This window comes from Desmodus rotundus, chromosome 6, assembly GCF_022682495.2.
Source record: "Desmodus rotundus isolate HL8 chromosome 6, HLdesRot8A.1, whole genome shotgun sequence".
Lineage (NCBI taxonomy): Eukaryota > Metazoa > Chordata > Mammalia > Chiroptera > Phyllostomidae > Desmodus > Desmodus rotundus.
Window position 1 is genome coordinate 153886338 of NC_071392.1, and position 18985 is coordinate 153905322.

General features: G+C 37.7%; 1 protein-coding gene across 2 annotated transcripts in view; it reads left to right on the forward strand.

The window, feature by feature from the left end:
* RANBP17 (RAN binding protein 17) overlaps positions 1–18985 on the forward strand; it is a 232708-nt gene that overhangs the window by 12977 nt on the left and 200746 nt on the right. For both annotated transcript variants that reach the window (XM_053927056.1, XM_024577058.3), the window contains exons 4-11: positions 380–546; positions 3663–3728; positions 7745–7849; positions 9346–9511; positions 12202–12275; positions 14505–14624; positions 16775–16921; positions 17506–17678. In XM_053927056.1, the coding sequence (XP_053783031.1) occupies positions 380–546; positions 3663–3728; positions 7745–7849; positions 9346–9511; positions 12202–12275; positions 14505–14624; positions 16775–16921; positions 17506–17678 (1018 nt within the window). The remainder of the gene's footprint in view (positions 1–379; positions 547–3662; positions 3729–7744; positions 7850–9345; positions 9512–12201; positions 12276–14504; positions 14625–16774; positions 16922–17505; positions 17679–18985) is intronic.

Here is an 18985-nt window from a genome sequence, read left to right on the forward strand (position 1 = left end):
ACATGGCATGTTGAACATCTTTCACATGCTTATTTGCCATCTGTATGTTTTCTCTGATGAGGTGTGTATGTGTGGCTTAGTTCACTTGGCCTGGGTGGAGTCTTCTGTATTCACTCAGCATTTTTTCCTATAAGAAATCATGCAAAAACCAAAGAGACATTTTCATTATACTCCAATTATTCTCTCACATATCAATTGAATTGGAACAAATTTGCTTTTTCAAAATAAGTCTTACAGTAGAATTGACTAAGTAAGTACATGCCTTAAAGAAAGGGAATAACTTTTTGTCAAAGAATGTGTATTTACCACCTGATTTTCTTCACATGATTCATATTTTGTTACTGGAAAGTCCAAATGACCGCAGAATGTTTTCTTACAGGAAACTACATTCTTAATTATGTGGCATCACAACCCAAGCTGCCTCCCTTTGTCATCCAAGCCCTAATTCAGGTCATTGCTAAGATCACCAAATTGGGGTGGTTTGAAGTTCAGAAAGACCAGTTTGTCTTCAGAGAAATTATTGCTGATGTGAAGAAGTTTCTTCAGGTAAAAAGGCCTTATAACAGTATTAGAACATCATTTTTAAGTTTAAAGAACTGTTTTTGTTAAAGTTGTATGGTTTGTTTTGTGGCTACCAGTTCTGTATTAGTATGATTTATTACTTATCCCCTGGGTCCTTTATTTTTTATTGCCAGCAAATAAGGACCTTGCCATTATATAACGTGCAGACGAGAACAATGCACATTGTAATGTTTTCTAACTGCAGAAGTATATGTCTGTCCTTTCTAGCATGTGTATATCTATGTGCTTCATATATACAAAACATGTATATATAATGTTTTTGTGTGTTGCTCATTACGTCTCTTTGAAGTAGATTTCATTTTGTAAATGAGGAAACAGGCATAGAAAAGTTAAGTAATTTGCATAAATTTGCAGAGTGACCAAGTAATGCATAGAGCTAGCATTTCAACAAGTTTTCTAACTTAAGGTACATAAATACATATATACACACCAATATAGTTACATTGGACCCCATTGACTATATTCGTTTCTCAAGAATGTTTTCAACCTAAGTGCCAGTGTTGGGAAACCTAAGTCTGTGACTTCCTGCCCCTGTGTGCCTCTTGCGATGACCCCCATGCTCTGCTCAGTAGGATTCAGAGGTTTGAAGATGCGTATTTTCTATCCAAACTTTAATCCTACTTGCAAGAAAAGTACTTTAGCTAGTGCTGTCCTGAAGCAGCAGCAATCTGTTAATAATTCTTGAGGAAAAATTGGCAGTTTGGGTTAATTGAGAGATGGGTCAGTATTGGTTTATTAGCAATCAGGAGCAATTTGGACTTTCTGAGATCTTACTTCTTACACAGTAACTGTAAAATTTAATCCCCGTGTAAGATGTAACTCCATCACGCAGTGCAATGCTGGACACCTCAGAAAATGAAAAGCTAGACAGGCTATTCCTCTTTTATTCATGTTGTTCAGACCATGGTTCACAAATATGCAGGCCCTCAAATAGTGTCATTTTGTTTCACTGTGGATGAGATGCAGAGCAGCTTAGCTCTGTTTATGTCAATGAGTGCTATAGTAAAGTTGGTTTCTCTGTGAGTCATTTCACTTAAAGTGGCAGCACCTGCTGAGGACTTACTCCGTTTGATCATCTAAAGCCACGCGAGTGAGTGTGTTTTTGCCCCGAGTAGGTTTGCCCTGGGGCAGACAGAGTTTGCTCAGAGACTGGTGAGTTTCTCCTAGAGTTGTACTTGGAGTTTGGCCAACACCATAGCGCCCCTCTCTTGTCACTTACTACGACTGCATGCAGCTCATCAAGAACCATAAGCATAGACAAGAATAGGCTTCAAAGTTCTTTTTTTAAAATCAGGGTTGAAACTCAATGGAATGAAATCATTCTTGTTGACTAACGTTTTTCAAGCTCCATTTTTAGTGGCTGCTAAGTTGGGCTTTAGTGTGCTTCTGGCAGTTGTGGAAGGTCAGAAGAAACAGAAAATGTTGTATTTTCAAAGTTTATTCTAGTATCAAAGAAAGCACTTGCTTTCTTGGTATGTGACTTAACCTGTCCTTGAGTCGTGAGAAACACAGTTGACTTGAATGTTTTAGCACTCTAAAATAGTGGTACCGAAAGATTCCTTTGGGATTTGGGAATTCCTCTGAATTTTGTACTAAAAATGATTTTAAGTTTGTTAAACCTGTAGTGTCCTGAAGTTGTGTACGTCTTCTTTTCTCCGTCTCCGCAGTCTGTGGCCACACTCACATTCAGTGCCTCCTTTTTACACACATGCCCGGAGGACCCTCCTGTTGCCTGGGGCCGGGCTACTCACATTGCCCACAGCAAAATAAGGAGTTTATGTCACAATGCAAGTCAGCACGGTGCTTATTTCACCCAGAAAGACATGCTCTGAAAAAGTGCCAGCGGAACTAACCAGTGTACACAGTGACTTAGCTCTTCTATATTCTGGCACAAAGTTTTTTATCCTCTCATGGACTAGTACCCAACCATTCTCAGATTGGCATTGGGTTTGCAGACCACCAGTCGGTTGGTCAGGGAACCACACGTGAGGGGTTTTGGCTTGGTGTACCCGGAGGATGGATGCTTCGAGAATAGGAAATCTCTAGCTCGGTTCAAGCGGTTTGGGTTGTCTTAAAGAATTAAAATGCAAAAATTACGGCACACTTCTTTTGCTTATAGTTTTATTATGAGATGGTTTGAACTTAGTTAGACTTAGTGACCCATTGTTAGTGGAATTTGGTGACAGGGAATGGCCAACTGTAAAATGAAGACTTGAAAAGTGTGTCATCTGTTAGTATATTTTTATGATTCCACTATAATTGGGTGCCACATTTATTTCATACTTGCCATCTGAGTTTGCGGTAGGGTAATTTGTTAATAATGTGTGCATAAAACCTGAATTTTGATTGGAAGAAGTTTTTGAGATTCAATTGGAAACTGATTAAATTGAAACATTACAGAGGCTGTGGAACTGTGTACCATAGGATCTACCCCAGTATCTACCCCGGGTACACCAGGCATGTGTTTGCCCCAGTGCTCTGGATGCTGCCCGTGCCTTCATTGTAGACACGTAACGAGTGCGTACACACGCACTATTACACAGTATCAAAGGGGACTGAGGGCGCTTATCTGATAGTAGAGTGAGGATTTAAATTAGTTTCTAAGCTTTCATTAATTATTTATTGAATGCATGTATCTCAGTAGCCTTCACGCAGATTTATAGTGCTAAAAAGTGTTCTTTGTTCCTTCTTATCCAGGGTCTCATGAAAAGTATTAAACTAGACTCCTGTATTTTCAGGTTTAGTTTATGATAAGTTCTAGGTGCTGAAAACATTTTGTAGAGTATCACACAGTTCTAAGATTCATGAGTTTTTATCCCACTCAACTCTGTGTACTAATTTATTCTTCAAAAAATGAACTTGAAATGCTTTGTATTTGTGGACCTCATTGTGCTTTTTGTACATATTTTAATAGATATATGATTAAGAGAAGTTAAGATTAAGTTATGATATATTAAGATTAAGATATATGATTAAGATTAAGTTATGTTTCAGCATTTAATTACTTGTAAATATTACCCAGTTACAGTAAGACCCAAACACATCTCCAGTCAGTCTGAACTTGGTTATTTTCCCCAAAGGGCACCATGGAGCACTGCGTCATAGGAGTAATAATCCTTTCAGAACTGACTCAAGAAATGAACCTGGTAAGCCTTTCCATCTAATGGTGACTGATGTTTGCTAAGTAATGCTGTTTCTTCGATATAAAATCTTCCATATGTGGCATACAACTCTGAATAGTCAGGTGTTTTTCTCTTAATCTATTGGTGGGATAATAAGTGTTGGAATACTTTCACTGTCATTGAAAATAACACCAAAAGTAGAAAGTACTCCAAAGAATAGGGAATTAGACATGGTCCTTGCTCCATGGCAATTGGAGAATTACCCTTTTATGTTCTGCATATATAGTAATATCCTAACCATAAAAAGTAAATTATATGCAGTAGAGAAACAAACCTTTATTTGCTCACAAATAGAAGTGGCTTGGTAAATTGATACTCAATAATGGGTACACAGCAGGACTTATCAAAGAACAGGCATTGGCACTTCGCCGCTTGCTAGCAGGGATTTTAACCCTGTACAAGGGGGGTTTTCAGAAGCTACACTTCCCCCCAACAGTGCCTTTGTGAGCTCCGCAGCTGAGCGCTCTGTCACCTGCCTCTGTTCACTTTTGTACTTACTGTGGTTCTCAACAGAGCAAAAGCAGAAGTTGGGTTCTATCTGGAAAGTTACAATAAAGGGGAATGTAGGTTTGTATATAGAAATTGTCATCTTGAATGGTCTGTGTGTGTATGTGTATGTGTGTGTGTATACATGCATGTATTTACATACACACACGTGCATACATGTAGGGAGAGCTTGCCAGGACCACTTGCCAAACTCCCTTCGGAGAGACAGTATAATTTCAGTGTATTAAAAAAAAATCATCCAAAATAACTATTTTCTGCTTGTGTTCAATCAAGAATTAGAAAATACTTGTAGATTTGAAGAATTTCTAAAATTAAAGTGATCTCTTCATACACCACAGCCAGTCACTTCCCTGGAGTAGGTGAAGATTTCTTGCCTTGTGCCAGTATCTGTATGTGTATCTCTAGGACTAGTAGCGTGTTTCCCCGAGCAGAGTTACTGCGTTGGCGCTAGGACGTTATGGGACATTATGACAAGGAGTTTGGCTGATCCTATTAGGCTCTAAATATGTCTAAAGAACTGTAGCTTTCTTTAAAATATATGTATTTAAAAATAACTTTAGTATGAATATTTCATTTCATAAAAGTGAAGAGAATGGTACAAAAACCCCATGTATCATTATTCAGCTTAAACCACCATAAGCTTTTTGCTAATCTTAAAAACGAGGATTTTTTTCACTTCCTACTTCACAACACAGTAGGAATACAGACTGCCCTGGTAGTGAGGGTTTTCTGTGTGTAGATTGTGAATAAGACAATACTAGGGAGTCTGGAGTTCTAATAAAAGTATGACCCAGAGTGCAACAAAGCTGTTTGGTTTTTTTTTAAATTAACTTCCTTAAACTTATAGAAAACTTGGGAGTATAATACAAAGAAGTTTTCTCTACACCATTTGCTACTAAGTTGCCAATGTGGTCCCAGAATACTTCAGTGTGTTTCTTACATACAAGGACATTCTCCTGCACATTAAAATTAGAAAATTAAATGGCTTATTATTGTTATTCTCATACTCCATTTAGGTTTCATCGTTTGTCCCAGGGAGGAACCAATTTAGAATCACGCATCTCATTTATTAGACGTTTTATTAGTGTCCATTGATCTAGAAAAGTTCCTCAATCTTCCCTTCACTTGTATGACCTTGATGCTTGTGAAGGCTAGTTTTGTAAAATGGCCCTGACTTTGGGGTTGTCTGATGTTTCTTCATTGGTGGATTCGGATTATGCACCTTTGTTAGGAACATCACAGAAGCGACACTGTGCTCTCGTCTCTGACCAGGAGCACGTGAGCTGGTTTGTCACGTCACTGGTGATGTTCACCTGGGGCACTTGATTAAGATTGTCTCTCCTGGGCTTCTCCAATTGTGAATTTACTCTTTCCCCTTTGTAAGTAATAAGTTTTTTATTGGGAGGTACTTTAAAACTCTGAAAATACCTCATTCCTTACCAAAGTTTCCATTTATTCATTTATTTATATCAGTAGGTATTCCTACTTTCCTATTTCATTTAATAGGTTATAATTCGTTACATATTTTGATGTTCAAATTTTCCTGGATTTGGCCAGCAGCAGCCCTTTCAAGCTAGCTTCTATGTCCATTTGACATTTACTTACCATTCTTTGAATATTTTCTTACTTTCCGGTACAAGATGTTCCAGGCTTATCTTGTATAGAACCAAGTGCCTTCTGAAAAAACCTTCAAGGTCTCAAGGGTGATTTTGGCTTTGTGTGGTGAAAAAATAATACGGCTTCTGGACACAGGCCACTCAGCCTGACTTTGGCATTGGTCATTCCAATAGGGTTTCTTAAGTGCTTCTGGACCAGACTGTCGGCGAGCTACAATGCACAATGAAAATCAAATACACTTGTCAGATGTGGGCCAGGTGAATTTGCGTGGTGTCAATAACAGGATGTATCTTTCAAGGAAAAGATCTAACTTTCTTACAAGTTAAGAGTAATAGATGTTATCCTGCCTTTTTAGAAGCAAGGTCTGCTATTCCTGGAGTGTATTGAATATAAAATCTTCAAGAAATTAACTATACTTTGCCTACATGGTAGAGGCATATAGGAGTGCAGAAGAAAATGGACCCACAGTTTCTCTTCTCAGAAAATTGAATGTCTCCATGTACCAGTGAGCATGTAGGCCTCCAAGATAATTCTGAAATAAGGCCTGGGTTTGTGTTTTAGCTCTGTGCTTACTGCCTAGTATGCACCTCCCCATGGCTTTACACGTGCACACCGCTGTCTTTGAAGTGAGAGTGGCATCTGCCGTGGCCCCCTCCTGGGACGGCTGCTGGCCCGTGGCCTAGTGGGTGCGAGTGCCCAGGGAACCCAAGGCCCTTCCTGTGTTGTAGATGCGCTGGTAATGACAGGTTGGTCCGAGGCAGTGCGTCTCTACCCTTCAATTTTCTCATAGGTAAGAAAGAGGAAATTAGACACCTGGCAGGTCAGTTTGGAGGATTCAGTGAGATAATGCATGAAGAATGTTTCAGAAATTGCTATTGTAATGCTGCATGCTACTGTTAATTTGTCTGGAGGAGAATTTTTTTTTTATATATATATTAAGGGATGTGTTGTAGGATTCACAGACTGAAGTTTGATTTGAAAGAAGGGAAGAATGCTGGAAATGGTAATTCAGATCTTACTTACTGGATACAGATTCCAGTAACTACTTTATGTAATCACTTTGTCCATGGTGTTCATCATTGTTTGGGTTTCAGACTTCAGTTTTTGTTTGCTATTTCCTATTGATAAATGGAAACATTAATGGTATTAATAATATAGTTTGACCATATATATTTTAGAGGTTCTTAGTAAATTTATTCTTAAGATTATTTATCATTAATAAAATATTCAGAGGGAATGTGCTATTGCTTATATAATAAATCAAATTGCTGATTACTTATAATTTCTGCCTTGGTTTCTTTTTAGAGTACCAAGAATATATAAAACCAATGACATATCTGGTATATATATATAGAAATATCACTTTTATATAGAAGAAATTTTATATAACCGATTCAGTTTGCTGATTTACAAAAAGCTAGAATTTGAAGATGCGATTATCTTAGATATTTATCATTTTGATGGTAGAGTCTGAGGAACCGGGAAGTTGTTACTTGCTTAATGTCCATAATTCAGGAATTGATAGTCTTAGTATCTGTCTGTTATGTTACAGTATGTGTTTATACTGCCTCTGGAAGTTCAGTCAGTTCTGGTTTTTAATTTCGGGATCAGCATGGTTCGTAGGAAGAGCACTGAACTGAAACAGTCCAGAAACGTGGGCTCTAACCAGGGCTCTCCCGTTACCTTTTCGAGTGGCCCGCAGCAAGCCACTTAATCCAAGGAGATTTTTAAACGTTCTTTTAGCTCTATACTTTATGATTCTTTAATCATCATTTCCGTTTTTTTTCCTACTTAGTAAATTTTATTTTGCGCTTTTTGGTAAGCCTGGTTAAATAAATTCATCTTGATCTTTTTAGGTTGATTATTCTAGACCTTCAGCAAAACACAGGAAAATAGCTACCTCATTTCGTGACACTTCCCTCAAAGACATTTTAGTGCTAGCATGCTCTCTTCTGAAGGAGGTAAGTTACTTAGTAATTCAGAATCTTAGTTACAGTATCTAGGAAATTTTACGTTTCAGAGAATTTCAGGTGAGTCTCCCTCCCCGCATTCTGCCTTTTGAAGAGTTATAGAAACTCCTATTTTATAATTTAGACAATATTTTATATCTTAGGATTGTCTACAACTCTTCAAAAGGCAGAGTGCAGGGAGATCTAATCTAAGATATCTTACTGATTTGCACAAATCTGTAAGAGGTTCCAAAAATTCACTTTCACTCACTAGGAATATAATAAAGTAAAATCCAAAGAGAATTGAGAAATTTGTCTTTGGATAGTACTTTCAGTGTCTTCCTGACATGGACTTGTTTACTGCAGAAGCTAATTGGGACTTAGTTTCTCTACTGCCTTGTCCATACTTTAACGGGGTGTAGATGAGCAATGAAATGACAGTAGGTTTTTCTAATTCATCAGTTACAGTATTTATTCATAGTTTAGCCAAGATGGTTGACTTTAGTAATTTCTTAGGGCAACACTGTTTCCCCATTTGCTACTTTGTGCCTTATTGGTCATTAGGGATAGGACTGTTCATAATTCTGTTGTGTTCTCTTGTGACGTGGGGACTCTGTCCTGCTGCCCAAGCCTGTTAGTTGGTGTAGTACAGCATTTCCTGAAGTATGTTCCACTGCTCACTGTTTTCCACTTAGTTCGGTTCAGTAGTAACATGATCACCCCCACACGAGGCCAGGCTGAAAGAGCACATTATTTTAAAATGTCCCTTTAGTATAGAAAACTTTAACATGTAGCAAAGAAGGTGGAATAGTATAATGAGCTCCCTTGGATCCATCAGTCATTTGTAGTAACAACCCATGAGCAGTCTTGTCTCATCTCTGTCCCTAACCTAACAACTTTCTTTCCTTTTGTGTTACTCTTGAAGCAGAATCCCACAATTCGTATCATTTCCTCCACAAATATTTCACAAAGCATTTCTGGGACATATAACGTATTCCGGTCATGTCAGAACGGACCTTTGTGGGGGGGAGGGGGGTCAGGATTGTTCTCCAGAAGCTTGTAAGGGTCCTCCCACGCCCCAGCAGCTCTGAGAACCTTTGTTAGCTGGATAGGGATCATTTATGCATGAAGTTCCCCCACTTTTGCTTGAAGAATATTTTATTTCAGCTTGTTCCAAGAAACCTTTGAATGAATCCCATACATTTATACATTTGTGCTATAAAAAGTATTTGTTCTCAAGTTACCTGTTAAAACTGTTGAAGGTGACCTACATTTTACAGTTAAGAGTAACATTTTTTATTCCCATTTTACAAAATTAAGTATGAAAATAGTCTATTGTAGATTTTTGACAGTGATTTTCTAGTTTTTTTCTAATATACACAATAACATAACTTTGTAAACTCTTTTTTGCTTATTTTAATTTGGCCTTGAAAAATTATTTTACTTAGTGAAAATTTGTTTATTGACATATTTTATAAAGTTTTATTTGCTTTTGAACTTTTTTCCAGGTGTTGGCCAAACCGTTCAATCTTCAGGATCAAGACCAACAGAACCTAGTAATGCAGGCCCTGAAGCTGGTCCTCAGCTGCCTTAGCTTTGACTTCATTGGCAGTTCAGCAGATGAGTCTGCAGATGACCTTTGCACTGTGCAGATTCCAACAACCTGGAGAACAAGTAAGAAAGAAGTTGAGTGTGAGGCATAGTCAGCTGTATGCACTGAATTAAGCAATATAGTTGCCTGTGTGCAGTCATCTGCAGCTTTTACGAGACAGTCAAAAAGTTCAAAGGGATTTGTAACCCAAGGTAGCTGCTTATTCCAGTCTCCAATTCACATCAGGGTAACTCCGTATTTTGCTTTTGAGGCAAAGAAGACTGACTATGGAGTCAGGGGGAAAACAGGTTTGAGAGGGGGAAATGAGCTCTGTTTTGAAACTTTCAGATAAACAGTGGGAGAGGATACCACACTTGGCAACAGATATCAACATGTTTTTCAAAGTTTTAAAGAGAAGGAAAAGAGTAACTGACTTAGCAAACAGAATTGCAACTTACTTTCTTACAAAGAGGGATACCAAGAAAAGCAAGCTGATTGGCTCTCACACATCGCAGAATCGCAATGGCAGTCGGGTGTTCCTGGAGTCAGACTGAAATGACCCAGGATAAGACAGAATGGGGCTGAAAGGGCTGGGTACAAAGTCCTGCACAAACTCCCCGAGACCCTCTGTACCACCTGTACAGCTAGGTGACCTGCCTTTTCCCTCTCTCCCCTCTGTGCACTTCCCTCCCTCGCGCTTTTTGAGACTGGGGATTTTTTCCGTCAAGATACTAAACCAGAGAGGTTTCACATTCAGGCATATGAGATATTGGAGACACGCCATAGATATTGTGAAAACTAATATGGAAATTAGAGACTGACAATTAAAAGGGATTTCACACCTTGACTATGGTTATGAATACATGAGCCAACGTATCTAATAAAAACTGCACAGACTAAATCCACACACACAAGTACATGTAAAATTGGGAAATCAGAGTAAGATTAGGGGATTGTTGCATCTTCCTGATTGTGATACAGTGTTGTTGCTTTCCAGGAGCGTAAGCTCCTCCTTGGGGGAATCTGGGTTAGGGAACCTGGAGTCTCTCTCTGCTGTTTCTTGATACTGCATGTGAGTCTGTATCTCAAAAAGGTTTGTTTTTTTTTTTTTTAATGAGGGAGAGTTAGTGGAAACAGAGACAAGGTGAAGAGTAGAGGTAAACTTTTAAAAAGTGTGATTATTATCTCCAGAGAGAGAGAAAGATAATGCACCCTGAAACAAAAGTACAATACTGTTTTTAAGAGGAACGCTCAAAGACTATTCCAAATATAAAAGATGATTGCCAAAATAAAACAGTCAGTAAAAGAGTTGGCAGATAAAGTTAAGGAAATACCCCAATACGTAGAACAAAAAGACAAGGAGAGATTCGATAGGAGATGAAAATACAAGAATGTTTAGAGCATGAAATTAGGAGGTTTGGCATCTGACTAGTAGGAGTTTGAGGGTAGGAGAGGGTAGGAGAAACAGAAGGAAATTTGCGAACAAATAATAGCAGTAAAAGGCTCACAGCACTAGGGTACGAATTTTCAGATTGGAAGGTCCCAGCAAGTACCCAACAAAATGAATGGAAAAGATACATCATAATCATGACGCAATCATAATCATAACCAAGCGTCATAATCATATTTCAGAATAATAAGGATAAGGAGAAGATCCTAAAACCTATGAGAAAGAACAAAAGTAGGTCACCTACAAAGGATTGGGATCAGACTGCTATTAACCTTCTCAGTAGCCACCCTGTAAGCTAGAAGACAGCAGTGTAATATCCTTGGACTTTTGAGGGAAACTTATTTTCAGCCTAAATTGAAAGTGTCAAGTATAAGATAGAATGAAGACATTATCAGACTTGTAAATTCTCCCCAAATTTATCCCTTATGTACTTGTTATCAGGAAGCTACTTGCTATACAAACCAAAAAAGTGGAAGACACGGGCTTTGGGATAGGGAGCCTCAAACCAAGATGACAGTGTGTAGTCATAAAAAGGAGGTAACTGTGTAACAAATTTAGGAATACCCAGTCCAAGGTGAAGGCTCTGGGAGGAAGGAGTGAGGGAATGAAAATGATAGTTACTTGATGTTATTGATCATGTGGAAAATGGCATGAACATTTTGCAAGACTGAGAGCATTTGTAAAGAATTAGGGACAGGTAGACGTACAACGTAAGTACAGAAAAGATGGTATGATTAAATCCAGAGAGTGTTAGAAATGGGATACAATCCTCACTTCAGCTGTTAACATTATTTACACAGTCGTAAGAAATATAAACACTTAGAATTGATTTAATCTTAAATTGGTATAATAGTGGGTGGATTCTTAAAAAAGGATGGATTGTGGAGAGAGTGGTGTGGTAATTTAATGTCAAGAGTAAAACAAAGAAATAGTATATAGCATGCCATTTGGAAATATGTATGTAAATGTAGCTAGGAGTTGAACGGTTTTGAATCGGGGTGGGGTACTGCTCTTTTTTATTACATACTTTTTAGTTACCTTTTGACACTGAATTTTTAAATGTCTATACTTTAATACAATTGAAAATATAAAGACGATTCTTCCAGGAAGAACTGTAATGCTACATAGAAATAAGGGATATCTTATAGCTAACTAATTTCTATCTCTGTACTATTTCATCTTTAAAGGGAAATAACTAGGAATTAAAAAGGAATTAAGTCTAACTGGAAAGGGTTGAAGAGATTTTGGAGTGCTTGGTTTGTCTCACTTTGTTAAGATCACAGAATTGAAAGTAATGGCATTAGAGAATAACTTTTTTTCTAGTTTTCCTGGAACCGGAAACATTGGATCTTTTCTTCAATTTGTATCATTCGCTTCCACCACTACTGTCTCAGTTAGTAAGTAAAAATCATTTATTATTTCATTAAAAAGTGCTTGTGATCTTCCTCTAAGGTTGTTACAGATTTACTTGTAAAAATTCTATTTATATTCTTGATTGGGGTTATCTCGCAGGAAATTCTTACATTTCTGGGATTTGTATTGTTTCAGCCGTTCTTCAGATTGTGCTGATAGCCAGCAGTGCACCCCATTTCATGGGTGAGCCTGGAACCGACCGCTGTTGAGTCAGTTTCCACCCAGAGCCAAGCCCGCTACCAACCTCTGAGTGTATCTTCCTTCCCCCTCGGTCCTTGCCCCTTCTCTGGACCTGTGCTCAGTAGTTTGGCCAGCCTCCTCTGCTACTTCCCCTCTTTGACCCTGTCTCTAGCTCTTTCTCAGCCCTGCCTGCCTCTGTGCCTCTGACATGCCAGGCAGCCCCCATCAGATCTCTCTGAGGGAGAAATGGAGGTGATCCGCTCACTTGGTTTGGTGCTCCTCATTCTAGTTGCTAAGTGTTTCTTAAATCCAGTTCTAGTATGTGATTTAATAATTCTTGAAACTCTTCGGTTATATAGAACTTCGAGACTGTGAACCCTATCTTCGTGGAATCTAAAACAGAAGCCAGGCAAGATTGAAGAAAAAGAGAGAAGGAAAAGTTGTCAGTTTAATATCTAAGCTTGTGGGAGTAGAGCTGGGGAGCCCTAACACTGCCATTTCCTGAAATAGGTGTCCAGATTCAGACTGCACGTGAACGGCATGCTTTAGATACGTTATCGCCTGGAGAGGCAAAAAAGACTCATTCACAAAAATGGTCCTTCTGTTTAGAACATGTATCCTCTCGAAGTTAGGGTTTTAAGGTGGTGGTTTTTGAACTGGGTTTCACGGGACATGAAGTTTCCAGCTGGTGCCACAAAGCCTCAGCCTTCTGTCTTTTAACTGGGATAGTCTTGTGTTTAACGGTTTCATGTACAGTTATGTTTTGGGATAAAACAAATAAGCTGCTGGTGCTTAAAAAACAAAGTGGAACATACATGGAAGTGGAAGTTCCACTTAAGAGGAAGGGACATTTATTGGGTGTGTCCTGTTAACATATGGTGCTTATGTCCCTTGATCCTCCAAGTGGCCCTGCAGGGCGTTCCCATCCTCACTGTGAAAACAAGGAAACAGACCCGCCTGGCTGGGCGACTCTCTCCAGGGCTGCATCCAGAATGTTGGGGCGGAGCCTCAAACCTAGGTGTTCTGGGGCCGCAGACCTGGGGTGTCTTTGATAGACTAGAGGTTCTCAAACTTTCTACGCATCAGAATTGCCTAAGGCTTTTTGTTCGTTTTGTTTATTTTTTGAGCAGTAAGGACTATGGCAAACTGGAGAACATCAGAAAATGTCGTCTGATCTTTGTCCTTACTGTCACCCCTGCCAAGGGAGCCAGACATTTTGTGCAAAATTGAAATATTTAAATATTGACAGCAAATGCTAATATTTTAAAGAACTGGGCAAGCAAATGTTATATGGACCAACACAAAACATATATGGGCCAGTTTGACCTAAAAGTTACCAATTTGGGGCCTCTCATTTAGTAATCCAGCAGACTTCCGTAGGCACCAGTGGTGGAATTAAGAACCCAGGTAGTGAAGTTGTCTGGTAAAGTAGTAACTTTAAGAAGATAACTAGACCATAGATTCTTGGTAGGAATTTTCATTGAGTGTCTGACTCTTCCAGCAGCATTTTCCAAATTGTTCCTCAAGATATTTATGAATGGTAAGATGTTCTGTCATCAAAGAAATTGGGGACATGCTGAATTAAGTAAAGTGGCAGGAGGTCTCCCCCCCTCCACGCCCGTTTACAGAATACCACAGTGCATAGTGTTCAGTATTCCCCGAATATCTTCTACCAGAAAACTCTATTTTCCTTTTGGTAGGACACCTGGCCCAGGTTCGCACACAGGACTGGTCATCAGGAGCAACTGAGAGCCTTCTGAGTGTAAATGCCCAGGCCCTGCTCTGGGCATATTTAACACATGAAAAAATACCAGAAGAGAAGACACACTAATAGAAATGTTAATGGGGTTTGAAGGGTTGTGGATGGGGTGGCGATTGATAAGTTAAATTTTTAGCTTTCATTATTTTTGGATTCTCTAATGCTTTTTTAAACACAGAAATTAAAAATATTTTTAATGTAAAGACTGATGTTCCTTACATGTGGCCATAGTTACTTCTAAAATTGAAATGACTTTTATTGTTTCCTTTTTCAGGCTCTTTCATGTTTAGTTCAGTTTGCTTCTACCAGAAGGTCCTTATTTAGCAGTCCCGAACGTGCCAAGTACCTTAGCAACTTAATTAAGGGAGTAAAAAGGATACTTGAAAACCCTCAGGTATTTATGAATTAATACTTAGCATATAGAAATACAGTTTTTCTGCTGAAAGGTGCATAACAAACTCATTACTTTATTATGATTCTGGAAGAAAACATGAAGTATATTCACCTTTCTCATAGCCCATTTGTAGTGGAAATGGGCACCTTTCCTGACATACTTCTGTGTTCTTCCTCTTGCATTTTTCCATTGTTTTAGCTGAGTAGGTTCCTATATCATATTACGCTTCTGCTTTTCACTGTTGTACTACGTTTCTTTGCTTGCACGTCTTAAGTTCCTGAAGTGATTGATTCAGAGTTATAGCTGCCTTCTGCACTCGAGGACTTAATACAAATCTGAATGTTAACATTGGGATAAGTGGCTTTAAATTACGAAATAATGTCTTTTTGCCCTCTTGTGGACAAACCAGAGTTTGTAGATTGTAAAGTCTACTTTCTACACGAACTGCAAAACTTCAGTAGCAATGCTCATTTCAGAGAATTGCAAAGCCATTATCGAGTAGTGGTTTTACGTGCCTAGGTAAGATTTTTTGTTTCACTTTTTATTTTGTGCTTGGCTTAAAATACCTGTAACAGAAGTACAGATTTTAAAAGGTTAAATGATGATTTAAGGAGGTTTATATAAATCTCTTGGTTACTACTAATTTTGGTTACCACATACAATATCTGTACATAAAATGTTTTTTAAAGAGCAATTATTTCTGTAGGTTAGTCTTAGGAGTATTTTATATGTTGTGCATTTGCATTATCCTTTTTAAAATGAATTGAACTTACTGGGGTGACATTGGTTAATAAAACCACACAAGTTCCAAGTGTGCCAGTCGATAAAACATCATCTGCACATGGCCTTGTGTGTCTGTTACCCCAACCAAGCCTCTTTCCACCCCCATTTCTTCCCATCTGCCCCCCCACCCCCTCCCCCCTTCCCCTCTGGCTGTCGCCACGTTGTCCTCTGTGTCTGTGTGTTACACGTACATGTTTTTCTGCAAATCACTTCACCTTCTTTCATCCAGTGCCCCCACCCTGCTTTACCTTCAGTTTAGTATAACTATAAAGTGTATGTGTTTTGCTGATAAATGGAATTTTACCAATATACTTTAATGTTTTTAGTTTTAATTACTACCATCAATCAATATGTGGAGGGTAATACAATATCATATAATTTTCTTAATTGACTTAACATCCAAATGTTGATGTTTCATGGCTATAAAAGTTAGTTTGAATATTATGTTAATTATTTTGGAGTTGTCAATGTATTCAAGGACCTATGAGTACACAATACTTTTTGTAATTTGTCCTTAATAATTAGACACTATTTTCTATTCTTTCTTTGAGCTCACTTGAGCGAAATTTCCGATACATGCTTTCGGTATTAAACAAGCACTTTTTGAATTGTTTCGTGCCAGCTGCAGTGCGAAGTGTCCACGCTGCGAAGATGATAACACATGTGCCCCATCTTCCAGGAGCTCACAGGCTACTGCGGGCACCTAGTTTGGTCTTTCCTTTTAACCTGTCCTCCGCCAGAAGTCATTTCTGTGTCTTGTAGTATTTTTGTCAAACTTTGTGCCCTTCGTTGCCATAATTATTCAAATGACTTTTCATTTAGCTACAGGAAGATGCTTGAGATTAAAGCACCTGTAGGTTCTCGGTAAAAGTTTGTTGAATTCAAAGAAATTTCTATTACTTGTGTGTGCCATGTACATACACCATTTATCTTAAGTTCAGGTGGTATTGATTGCTCTTTTCCAGGGTTGCAAGAGCCCATTCTTTTTTTTTTTTATCTTAAATGTTTTCCAGGTTTTCTGTTGACTTCTGTTTAAGCCACGAGACACACACACATACACACACATATACACACACTTTGTGTAATGCAATGGGTCCCTAAGCATTATAATTTAGCTTTCATGGTGCAGAGTTTCCTGCGAAACCTCTATTTTGGATTCCTTATTGTTAATAATTGATGACAACATTAAACCCAGCAGAAATTATTTGTTTTCTTTCATTCCTGTCTACCTAATTGATAAGAAATATCACGAGTGCCCATGCAAACTGGAAGACTTAATGAAGTACTCTTGGAGTTCTGTTGATGGTCATTGGCTTGGTTTGTTTTTAAGTATTTTTAAAAACCTTTCTTTTTGTCTCATATTTTAGGGTTTGTCTGATCCAGGTAATTATCATGAATTTTGTCGATTTTTGGCTCGTTTGAAGACAAATTACCAGCTGGGAGAATTAGTTATGGTGAAGGAGTATCCTGAAGTTATCAGATTGATTGCCAATTTTACCATTACTAGCCTACAGGTAAATAGAAATATATAATTGATATTAAACTGTAGATTCTTGGTAAGATTTGGTAGGGATTTTTTTAAGCATCTATTAGAGTACTTTGCTAAAAATGTTTATTGCAAGGTTTTAGGGTAGAAAGTTCATTGTAATATTTTTATAATAAAAACTTAGAGGGCATCTAAATATCTAGTAATTGCAGAATGAATTGAGAAGCTATAGTAAAATCTATGTGAGGAAATAAGAGGAAGTTTTTACAGATTGGTTTTGGGGAAAATTTATAAATTAGGGGGAAGGTTTAAAAACTATATTTTCCAAATGCTATCAGCTCTGTGGAAAACTATTCATGGAACGAAGATTAGGAGGAAGTTTACTAACATTTTAATAGTGATAATTCCTGGGTGGAAGAATAGTGAGAGATTGTTGGTTTTTTCTTCGTACGTTTTTTGCATTTACAAAATTTGCTATATGCTAATCATTCATTGGTTATATAATCAGCATAAAAGTTAAATTTAAAATCTGTGTTTAGTAATTTTTCCTCTGTAATTCTTATTCTAGAAAGATATGTCATTTTAAATAACATTTGCTTTATTTCTTTGTAGCATTGGGAATTTGCTCCCAACAGTGTTCATTATTTATTAACTCTGTGGCAAAGGATGGTAGCTTCAGTTCCTTTTGTGAAATCAACTGAACCCCACTTGTTAGACACTTATGCACCAGAAATCACGAAGGCCTTTATCACTTCTCGGTTGGAATCTGTTGCCATAGTTGTGAGGTATTGAAAACTAAATCTTTCTGTTGAATTTTCATCTTTTGCATCTTGGAATTTTTAAAAATTGAGGAGTAATTTACCTACTGTAAAATTCATCCTTTTTAGTGTACAGTTTTATGAGTTCTGACAAGTGCATACAGTTGTATAATGCCCATCAAAATTAAGATCTAGAATGGCTTCATCATCCCCCAAAAGTTCTTTTGGGTCCCTTTGTAGTTAGTCCTTTCCCCACCATTAGCTTCTGGAAATTACAGATTTGTTTTGTTTCCTATAGTGTTTGCCTTTTCCAGAATGTTGTAAAAATGAAATTGTGTAGTATGTAGCTTTTTAGTCCGGCTTCTTTCACTTAGCATAGTGCATATAAGATTCCTCCACATTGCTTCAGTCGTTGGTTCCTTTTCATTGCTGAATAGTATTCCGTTCTGTGGATATACCACAATTTGTTTATCCATTCACCTGTGAATGGACATTTGGATTGTTTTTATTTTTATCAATTGTGAATAAAACAGCTGTAAATGTTCCTGTGCAGATTTTTGCATAGACATAAACTTTTGTTTCTCTCGGGTAGGCAGTGAGGGGTGAGACTCCTAGGTTTCATGGTAAGTGTATGTTTTACTTTGTAAGAAGCTGCCCAACTCTTTTCCAAATTGGCTGTATCATTTTGCATTCCCACCAGCAATGTATGGAAGATCCAGTTGCTCTCCATCCTCATTAGCACTTGATATTGTCTGTTTTTAAAAATTTAGCCAACCTAATAGGTATATAATGGTACCTCATTGTGGTTTTAATTCCCTTGTATTCCCTTAAAGACTAATAAAGTTGAGCATCATTTTATATGCTTATTTATCATTTGTATTTAATCTTGGCAAAGTGCCTGTCCAATCTGCTGCCCATTATTCACTGGGTTATTTTCTTATATTGAGATTTGAGGGGTCTGTATATTCTGGTCACAAGTCTTTTTATCACATGTGTTTTTTCAAATATTTTCTTCCAGTTCATAGCTTGCCTTTTCATTTCCTTAACAGTCTTTCAAAGATAAGGTGTTATAAAGTTTGACAAAGTTCAATTTATTCTGTATTTTTCTTCTAGAAGTTATATACTTTCATTATTAACATTGAGGTCTATGATTCATTTTGAGTTAATTTTTGTATGTGATATGGGGTAAGGCCTGAGGTTTGTGGGTTTGGGGGGTGTTTTGGGGGTGTTTTTCTGGCATATGGATGAGCAGTTATCCCAATACCATTTGTAAAAAAAAAAAAAATTGTAAAAAAACTGTCCTTTCTCCGTTGAATTGCCTTTACACTGTTTTA